This window comes from Chenopodium quinoa, unplaced genomic scaffold, assembly GCF_001683475.1.
Source record: "Chenopodium quinoa cultivar QQ74 unplaced genomic scaffold, ASM168347v1, whole genome shotgun sequence".
Classification (NCBI taxonomy): Eukaryota; Viridiplantae; Streptophyta; class Magnoliopsida; order Caryophyllales; family Amaranthaceae; genus Chenopodium; species Chenopodium quinoa.
Window position 1 is genome coordinate 3691373 of NW_018743977.1, and position 10678 is coordinate 3702050.

Below are 10678 nucleotides of genomic sequence, written 5' to 3' on the forward strand. Positions count from 1 at the left end.
GCTTGACTCTTATACCATAATAAACATGTGTTTGGGTTTGGGCCATATCAGTCATTGAGAAAGAGTGTCGAGTTCACAAGTCCAAGAGGGTTTCATCCCAATGCAAAATCATATGACAATTGGCTGGTGGAATAATCTCTTAGGCGTTAAAGTGTTTAGCTCCCTTTTCTTTTATCAATATAAGACACTTACACGTGTTGTTTTGGAAAGTTATGATTCAACATTACTACTCCTCTGTACGAATAAACCAATTCTTGTTTGAGATAATAAAGAACGAGTATGTACTGCAAATAACACGTAGTATCATTTTGAGTAGCTTTATCAATGTATATATTATAACATTATTCTCTTGTGTAGCTCCATGCTCCAAACATTGATAACTACCAAGCTATAATTTGGTCGTACGTGCCAATGGCTTGCTACAAGGAGCTAAGTTTAGAATTCGAATTAAACAATTGATCATCTAGCTAATTATACTTTAATATCACCTATAGCAATTGAAATTGAGCTCAAATGGCTCAAACAATAATAACAATACTTTGGTTTGACAAAGTTCCAACTCAATTTGGCTATCAATTACTAGTCAAACCGAGATAGTAGGGAATTCCATAAGATGGAAGCCAATCACCACCTACGATGAAATTTCCTACAGTAAAGTTGCTTGCATCGTTGGTGCTGATCTCTCCTCTATAACCCGGCCAAGTAACCCTTGCACTTATATCAGCCCCTGGTCCTCTATTTTTGTACTCTCCGTAATAGAGTGTGCTTAACGCAAAATCACCCGACCACTCCAACCAACCAGCCGGATCAACGACATCCTCAATATTCGAGAGCATAAAAATTGTCCTAGAGTATTCCTTCCATGGTCGTCCTAGGAATGTTTTATAGGCTGTCTTGTTAGCAGCCAAGTCAGCTGCTGCCGCAACTTTGCAATTTAAGATAGAGATACCGGTGTTTTGGTTAGGGTCTTCTCGGCCTTGTGCAGTGTAGATGTTCTTTTGTTTCTGAAGTGGCTCTCGAGCATATAAGTTGCAGTTTTGGAGAACAACAGCTGCGTTACCAAATATAAAGTCTACCGTGCCATATATGTCACACTCCCTGTAAAATTGTCGTAGCGAGTGCACATAAAGCGTGTCTTGGTAGCCTACGAAGCTACATTGGTAAAATGCTGAGAGATCTGATCCACTTCGTAGAGCTACTGCTTGGTGTTTCTCCGGCCCTGCGTAGTTTTCTACAGTGATACCTTTAGCTATGAAGCCAGCTCCAACTACAGCTGCAAATAAGAAACATATATTATGTTAAGTAATTGCATGAATATCAATTTTGGTCATGAAATATCTTCTAATGGTAAAATTGAAAATGAATTTTGATGCAAAAATTATTCTGCTACATTATTTGATCCACTACTTGTACTGTTGTACTAATATTAAGGAGAAAACTAAATGTGTTCTCTCGTATCCCATCATATCATATAAGCATTAGTTATATTGTCCGAGTCACACACAAGTTTAGTACGGAGTACTTATTTAGTTAGAAAGAACATAAAGTGAAACTCCACATTTGTGGTTTGATGAATAGGTGTGTAAGTTCTGATTCAATCGATTGCCCTAAGTCCACATCCTTTAAAAAACAAGTGATTCAGATTTTAATAGTAGTATAAAAGGTCCAATCCAATACAAATATAGTCTTGAACTACTTAATACATTGGGATAAAGGCCCATATAGCCCTTGTTTTATTCTAATGGGCTAAATAAGTAAACATTATTATGCTTCATAGCTTCAAACCCTTCAATAATACTTCAATGTTAATGTAATAAGGGGCCATTTGGCTAGGAAAATTAAAACAGAGTGGAAATGAAACAAATAAAAGGGGGAAAAGGAATTATTTAGCTATTACTTTTTCATTTATTTGGTTTAACCATTGAAAAGGTATTTGTTAAGAGGAGGGTAAGGGTATTGTTACCCCAAATTTTTGAGAGGTAACAAATGAGGAGTAATTAGGTAATGGTAATTGTTACCATGCCTTCAAACCAAACACACGATAGCGGTATCAGTTTAATCGAATCCGTTTTCAATCCAAAAAGTACACTAACCAAACGCCCCTTAAGAGTTGTCGACTTGTCCTAAAACTCCTAATCTCTCTATATAAAATACATACTTGTATAAAATACAAAGTAATTCCTAATAACAAGTACTCCCTCCGTTTTTAAATACTTGCTCCATTTCTTCATGCGCGGAGTTTTAGGAGAAATTGGATAAAGTAATAAAATATGAAGATACTGGGTAGGTGGAACTATGGAAGAATAAAAAATTGTAAAAAGCTAAAGTAGTTGAAAGAATTGGAGGAGAGAGAATATAAAATTAATAAAATATTATTTATGTTGGGTCCACTAGTTAAGAGAAATGAATTAAATATTGTATAAGATTTCCAAATAAAAAAATGGAGCAAGTATTTAAAAACGGTCGGAAATGAAAAGTGGAACAAGTATTTAAAAACGGAGGGAAAAGTTTTTAATACAATGCTTTATTTAATTACTCTCTGAACTGATCAAATAAGTAAAATGAGATAGAGGGAGTATAAGAGGAGAAAAATAAATCATTCACAAGTAACGCATTATAGTCATATCTATATTGTATAACCTATATATTATTAAACGTTCAGAATAATGTTTATCCCGTCGTCGCGTGACACATTCTACCAATGTTTTATGTCTTTCATTAAACATATCAAAAAAAAAATGTGGTTAATGCACGGTTTGAACCTAATACTCCACATCTGATATTCTGATAACCAAAGTTTTATTTACTAATCTACGTTACAATATTACATGATTCCACTTCTAACAAAATCTAATAGATGACCATTGTGATTGGAAAAAGAGGTGCATGTAATATAATAAACTAATAATCCAAGGTATTGTCCAAGGCCAAAACTAGTTTTGCTCCGTATTATATAAAATGTAACAAAACTTACATATAAATCAAAATAAATATGTAAGGTGTTGCTCTCTTCTCTTCACCTTATATTAACCATAATAAATTATTTTTGTGATGAATTGAAATTATCTTTAATGAAATTTAATTATTATTTTTATTTAAACTACTTTTACTGATTTACTACTATATTGTTTCTTTGAAATTAGTGAATTTTGCTAATTAAAACTTATAATTCCTGAAATTAACTTATTTTCGCTAAACATTATTAATGTAAAGTGAAGAAAATAAAACCTAAATCCTTAGTGATTAAATTTAAATTTGATTTCATATAATGAGAATTAAGAAGATCAATCTAAGCAGGAGGAAGAATAATCATACTTGTCGGCAAAAATAAACCTGGACTATTGAGAATAAAAGTGGACACCGACAGCTAAAGAAGAAAAATAAGGACCTAACAAAATCAATCATATATTTGTGGCATCCAATGATCCAACCCCTTCCCACCCTTGTAAGTAATTATGGCTCCACATGCATAATTTTTCAATAACTTGCTAATGCGTTTTCTGCTATTAGTCACTAGCTCATGAGTATCATTTTGCTCACATTTAGTTATAACGTCAAACCACCTTCATTATTCTTAAATGAGAATAATTTCGAAAGGGATTATGTGTTTGTTTGATGGGATTTGAGTTAAGGATTGCATGATTCAATGTTTGTATTAAGGATTTTTGAGGAATACAGGAATATAATACTTTGTAACAATTGAGTGGCGGATAAACTTCAGTAAGAACACTTTTGAGTATATTTTATACTTCCTCCGTTTTTTAAACATTACGCTACTTTTCTTTAAGGAAGTTTCACAAATATTACATCATATTCATTTTAGAAAAATAAATATTTGTGTTCACACTATAATATATACCCTTACTTTTTAATACTTGATTCTATGATTTATGTCTACAATCATCACATGGACAAATATGTACTTTTACCTTTCTCTCTCCTCCTTTTTTCCACTATCAAAAAATTTGTGTCAAACATTTATGGTACAATATTAAAAAAACGGAGAAAGTATTTAATTCTTATATCCTAAATTCCTAATAGGATTGAATGAGAAAGTTGGAGGCTAAGGACGGATTTCATGGGGCATAACTTGGCTCGAGCAAATCACTTAAGTTGTCCCTCACTCTCATATTTCCCTCACTCTCATATTTGTGTTGTTTGTAAATAACTATACTTTAACACCTTTCACGTGCCAATGGGGCCATAACACAGTTTTAACATTTTGAACTTTTCTGTACTATATATATAGCATTACAGAATATAATATCGTACGAAAGTTTTAACTGTAAATAAACTAGATTTAAAACATTGTAAATCCCACATGAAAAATCGTGTACAAACCAACTTGTGCCGCCTAGATTTTTAGTCAGTGATTTCAATTTTTTTATTTATTTTTTTTTTTTTACAAACTTCAATTCTGTTTCAGTACTGTATTTCACTACTAAAATTCATTACACTACACTGTCATTCTGTAGTTTTGTCAAGCATGCATGAAAAATGTATGATGGCATCTTTAGTCTTTATTCATTGATTGGAATATTGGATTATGCAACTTCTAAGATGGAATTAGGGATGTTAAAAGGGCAGGTCGGGGTGGATGTTGGCTTTCCCATCCCCATCCCTATCTAAAATTTTTATCCCCATCCCCGCGGCGGGTCCAAAATTCATCCCCATCTCCGCTCCGGCGGGTACAATTCTAAAATTATCCCGGCCCCGCCCCACCTCCATTTGGATATCCACCTTCACCTAATCTCCACCCAAGACCCGCCTAATCCCCGCTTCACATATATACAATTAGGGCGGGGATGGGGCGGGTCTCCTACTTGACCTGCCCCATTGACATCCCTAAATAGAATAGCTTGTTTATAGAAGAATCATACACCCTTTCTTATAAAATAATGATAATAATAAATAAATCAATAACATCACACCCTTTTAATACACGACTGTTTGTATGATTTTATTGCACAACTCACAAAATTAAGGAATATAATTGTTGACCTTGCTTGCAGGTTTGGGAATCCTAGAGCGTTGGTTGTTAGCTGGTTTACTCATTTTATTAACTATCATTCTTTATTATTGTTAGCCGGTAGAAGTATAGACATAAGGTCTTTAAAACATAAGCATGGCTACATTTAAGCAAAAAATAGAAAAGAAAAAGAAGGGAGTATCCATGTTTGATTTTTTTTTTTCTCTAAAAAATGTATTTAAGTAATAAGATGCTTTCAGAAACAATGTTTCACACCAGATTCTCCGCCTTCCCCAGCCTCCCCCAACGAGCGTTTAGGCTAGACTAAAAATTGAAATCGAGATTTCTCAAGTACAAACTAGAGCAGAATTTTTTTAACAAGTCTAAGTTGATTAAGGTCCTAAGAGGATTGTGCACTCTCCTAAATGCGACAATCAACTTTCTAGGTATATTTGAAATATACCAAATGCACGTACAATACAACTACATATATAGTCCTTTTAATCAACTATTACATAAGATAATTTTATGAACACGTAAGAGTAAGACCACTTATTTAACTACATAGTCATTTTGATCGACTATTTTAATTACATAGTCATTTTGATCAACTATTGAGTTTTTTCTTTCCACTATTTAATTTTTCAAGAGATTTTGTACCTTTTTTTTCATAATTTTCCTTTAACTTTTTTGTTAAATTATTATTACTACTTTTTATTTAACTTATTGATTATTGATTGTTTTACCTTAAGAATTACAACTTATGTAAGTGTTTAAGTTGTAATATCTTTAATTTGTTGATGTATAAATAATTCTGCTACATAAGATTTTAATTAGCATTATATATTTTCTAGTCCCCACTCACATGACCTTATAATTGTCTAAGTTGTTGCGTTGTTGGTAGGTAGATCCATGTATAAAGATGAAAAATAGCATGATAAACTTTAAGACATAGGTCACTCTCGCTTTTTGGACATTCTAACTCAACTTCTGTCCTCCATACAAATATGCAAATTTATAAATTTTAATCAATAATCTTATCTAAATAGTATACGGTTTTTTCCAATACAATTATCTTCAATTAAAAAAAAAAAAAGAAAAAAAAGAAAAAAGGGTGGGTGGGGGGTATTTTCAAAAGACCAAAATGGTGCCAAAGTATGTACTAACGATATTTGAATATTGGGTTTTTTCTAAACAGTAAGATGTTTGGTTGGAGGTAAATAGCATGGGAAATTTTATTTCCTATGAAATGGAAAAAGAATGTGTTATTTGGTTGACATAAATTTATCAAAGTGGGGGAAATGGAAATTCCAAGAGAAGTTTCACTTCTCATGAAACATGGAAAATAACTTACCAAGTCTCCCCTTGGTAAGTCATAATTCCTATGATTATTGTGGGGCCTACTTGCATTATTATCACTAATAATTTAATTTCTTTCTTTCTCTCTCCAAATTTGTTAACTTAAATAAAAAATTATCAAGTTAACTAATAAAACATAGAAAATAAATTCCTAAGAAATCAAAATTCCTATATTATCAACTAAACAAACTTAAGTTAATTCCTAGGTAATGGACAAGGGAAATTACTTCCATGAAATATAATTTTCTATGGGAACTCATTTCCCATGTCAACCAAACAACACCTAACTCTTTTAATTTCACTTTTCTACGTTGTGCCCCTCCATATAACACTTTTTACACCGTAATCCGCAAAGTACATTTAGTTTCCATACAGTACTCTTGTCGTTATCCCGCCTTTAACAAATTCCGTTAATAGGGCCCACTTTCCACTTAATAATATTTTTTTATCGATTTGCGTGTTGAAAAATGTTCCATTAAAGGTTTTGGGGGTTATTTTGGCCCTTAAGATTCCAAATTGAACTCAGATTTGGCAAAAAAAAAAAACGTAAATGCCTCGTTTTGCGTATTAAAAAAGTCTTGATTTGTGTGATTACGTTTTGAATATGCAAAATAAGGCATTTACGTTATTTTTTTGCCAAATTTGAGCTCAATTTGGTTCCCTAGGACCAAAACGGCTCCCAAAACCTTTACTGGAACATTTTTCAACACGCAAATCGATAAAAAATATTAATAAGTGAAAAGTGGGCCTCACTAACGGAATTTATTAACGACGCGATAACGGTAAGGTTACTGTATGGATACTAAATGTACTTTGTGGGTTACAGTATAAAAAGTGTTGTATAAAGGGACACAACATAAAAAAGTGAAATTAATAGGTTATTGTATAGACAAAAGAAATTTACTCGTGCAAAAGTGGCCAAAAAGAGTATACTCTACTTTAATTTTTACCAGAATGTTTAAAATTATTGCATTGCTTCCCATAAAATATAAGATAAAAATCTAACCTCTTATTTTCATACTACAAATAGCCAAGATAATCATTGACGGACCCATAATATTTTCATTTGCTGAGCCAAATTGATACAAGTAATAGTTAATTACTCCGTACAAAATTATTAAATTTGGATGTACATAAATCACCATATAACAATTAAGTACTCTTGTGAAAGTTTAAAATAATATGAATCTAGGGGGGGGGGGGGGGGGGGGGGGGGGGAATAGAAATTAGTAAGTTTTTTTTTTCATTTTTTTTTTTTTTGCATGATTTAATTTTTTTTTCCTGTAATAGTGTAATACAACGAAAACAAAATTCTTAAGACCTTTAATACTCGATCTCTCCACTCCTCATCAAATTCGTTTCAAGGTGTTTTGAAAATTGATTCACTTGTACTTTTATTCCATTTCTATCAAAGCTTGTTTAAAACCTTACCTCGATCGCTAATCCCTTACTACCTTAACACAACTTAAAAACCGTAAGTGGCTGCGCACGAGCATTCAAATTAAACTTACGAGTTATGACCTCTGAGCCATATGACCTAAGAAAACCAGCTTAGCTATAATAGAATATATAAACTAATCATGGGCTAGTTCAATCATTAGCGACACCTGTCACGAAATAAATCTCGCTTATAAGCAGGAATGGATGGAAGCATGAGATTTGAACCTATGACCTTTAAAGCTGATAATTGAAGCCCAAGATCGGTTCATATACTTTATCAAGCTATACCTACAACTTTTGTGTTACTAATATGAAGTTATGAACCATACGATAGGAGTGTAGATTATTGATAGAGCGGTACGTGGCCCGGGTATGTCCCCTTAGACGCTTAGAACTGCCCGTGAACATGCCCTTACTAAGATTTACTCAAGTCTTAAATGTATATTTTCACATGTGTTTTATGGTTGACCTCCTACCTTCTTTACTTACTTTCTTGATTTAAAGTATTGTTTGTTTTATATAGGAATTAAATTCAATTCTCATTGGCATTTGTAATTCAATGAAATGAAAATTCAACATTATTACATTGAGATCAATCCAACATTATTTTATATATAAATATTTTATGTAGTATATATGTAAAAAATGTAGTCAAAGTTAATTGATAAATAATGCATAAAGTCAAAGTCAGATATATTGCGAAATGAAAGTAGTATTAGAGGAAAACCTTGTGTGTAGTTTTTTGATATTCAAAATTTAATCTGTTTTTTTAATTTTTTACTTTGCTACAAATATGAATGGTTTTAAAATTATATGTATTAACAAATGATAATTGAGCACATTCTATATAAAAAAATTATGTATATAACTCCTCTATTTCACACTAATGCATCATTTCGACTTTACTTTATTAGCACACAAGTTTGATCATTAATTATTTTTATACATATATTAATTAAAAATTTTAAAAACTTTATATTTTAAAAATACAAATTAAAACTTATCCCATAACAATTTTCACATTGATATAAATATTTACATGTTAGTATGTTAGTAAGAAAGTTGCAGTCCATGAACCTGAGTATTGTAACCAATTAAATAAAATGTTGCATGTATTATGAAACGGAGAAAGAGTTTGTGTTATTACTAAAGACTTACCGAGAGTAGCAGACCTAAAAGTTGTGTAACCATCAACAACGTTCCTTTTTGCCTTAATAAGAGTCTTTCCAATTCCATCTCCTAGGAACATTATATTTGTCTTCTTCTTATCAATCTCTACATTCTCAAAATAAGCTCCAGCCTTTATGTATATCACGAATCTAGCTGTACTCTTTTTAGGGGCGGCCGTCACCGCGTCTTTGATGGTTGTGAAATTACCAGAACCGTCTTTTGCCACCACCAAATCCACCCGGGTGGTTGTGTTGCCACTCCCGGGTGGAGCTGCTGTTTGCAATAGCCGACGATCCTTCCTTTTCATCCAGCCCGGAAACCCGGCCTTGTCAAGCCCGTTCACATCGTCGAGGTCATTGTAGGGCAATGGCATTGTCTTATGCTTGCAATGGCGAGGTCTAGAGATCTTCTTCAGCATGACAAGCGAGTTACTGACATGGTGGGAGATGTTATATAAGCCTGCTTGGATAAACTGTCGTACGGTCCTGTTGGACCCTACGGCAAACCCGTCCAAGCAGGTGAACTGATTGGTCATGGCCGCGCTCAAAAATGAGAGAATACTACTCAAATTTTGAGCGGAGCCACATTGGTCTGCCGTTTCACTAAGAACTGTCTCGAGCTGGTCTGAGGTTTCACTCAGGAGCTCGAGACAGTCCTTCACCGCAATGTGCTGCAACCGACTTAAACTGTGTCGGTTGCCAGACTCAAGGCCTGAGACATTGACGGTGGAGATGCGGACTATCACCTCAGTGACACTAATAGTGTAACGGAGGATCTCCATTAACGACTTCTTATGAAGATGAGGGATGGTGGAGAGAGTGGAGATGCAAAGGTTCGGGTAGAGGGTGCCATCGCAATGAGATTGCGCGAGTTGGAGGTGGCTTTGGACGTGAAGATGTTGAATGTGAGGTTTATGAGAGGTTTTAAAGGAGGGTACAAGAACTAGTATAAAGATGGTGAGAATTGAGATTGGTATTATTAGTATAAACTTAGTCTTTCTTGGTATGTTCATTCTTTTAGGTGTATGAGTGGGAGGAGTTGTGTGGAGTAGTGTTGGAGAGTGACTTGTGGAAGTAAGCCGCTTGTATATATACACACAAAGATAAGGTGGTTAGATAGCTTTAATTTATATTGGGGCAGCCATAATAAGGTTAAGATGGAATGAATTTTCATGTTAGTTGTGTTAATCAAGGAGAATCTTTCTTCTTGCAAGTTATAAAAATATTATTGATTGAGAATTTTCCAAATTTTTTTTGCATGTTAAGACTAATATTATGGACTAGTATCAATCTATCAAATTAAGTCACGACAGTATATTTTTCAGTATCCAAAGGCATGTGTTGAGTATTAAATAGTTTTCGAATCACAATAATATGATGATACTATTCACTTTTAGTAGATGAATAATAACAAAGTATTTCTAATCTACAAAGGACATGTTTGGCCGGTTTAGCATTTGAGTAATTTTTACTCTATTTGGTTTGACTGCAACTATACTAACTAAAAATATAGTTATGTGTGTTCTTGTTAAATCACCTCTATTATTAATACTTTTCAGATATCATATATTTATAATTTTAATGATAATTATAGTTCATATTTGTTTTCACATATGTTCATAAGAAAACATCAAATTTCAATTTTTGTACGTATCGAAATAAAGAAACTATGTTGACAATAAGGTGATTTAATAGTGGCTAAGTGCAAGTAACTTTTGTCAAAAAGTTGCAAATATTGAAA

The 10678-nt window shown here is 33.0% G+C and overlaps 1 protein-coding gene across 1 annotated transcript; it reads right to left on the reverse strand.

Moving 5' to 3' along the window:
- Nucleotides 1–282: 282 nt before the first annotated feature.
- LOC110689819 (pectinesterase-like) lies at nucleotides 283–10045 on the reverse strand. Its single transcript, XM_021866647.1, has 2 exons — nucleotides 8927–10045; nucleotides 283–1273 (listed from the first exon to the last, which is right to left on the reverse strand). Exons 1-2 carry the CDS (start codon nucleotides 9948–9950, stop codon nucleotides 573–575), a joined length of 1725 nt encoding a protein of 574 aa, XP_021722339.1. The 5' UTR covers nucleotides 9951–10045; the 3' UTR covers nucleotides 283–572.
- Nucleotides 10046–10678: the final 633 nt, after the last annotated feature.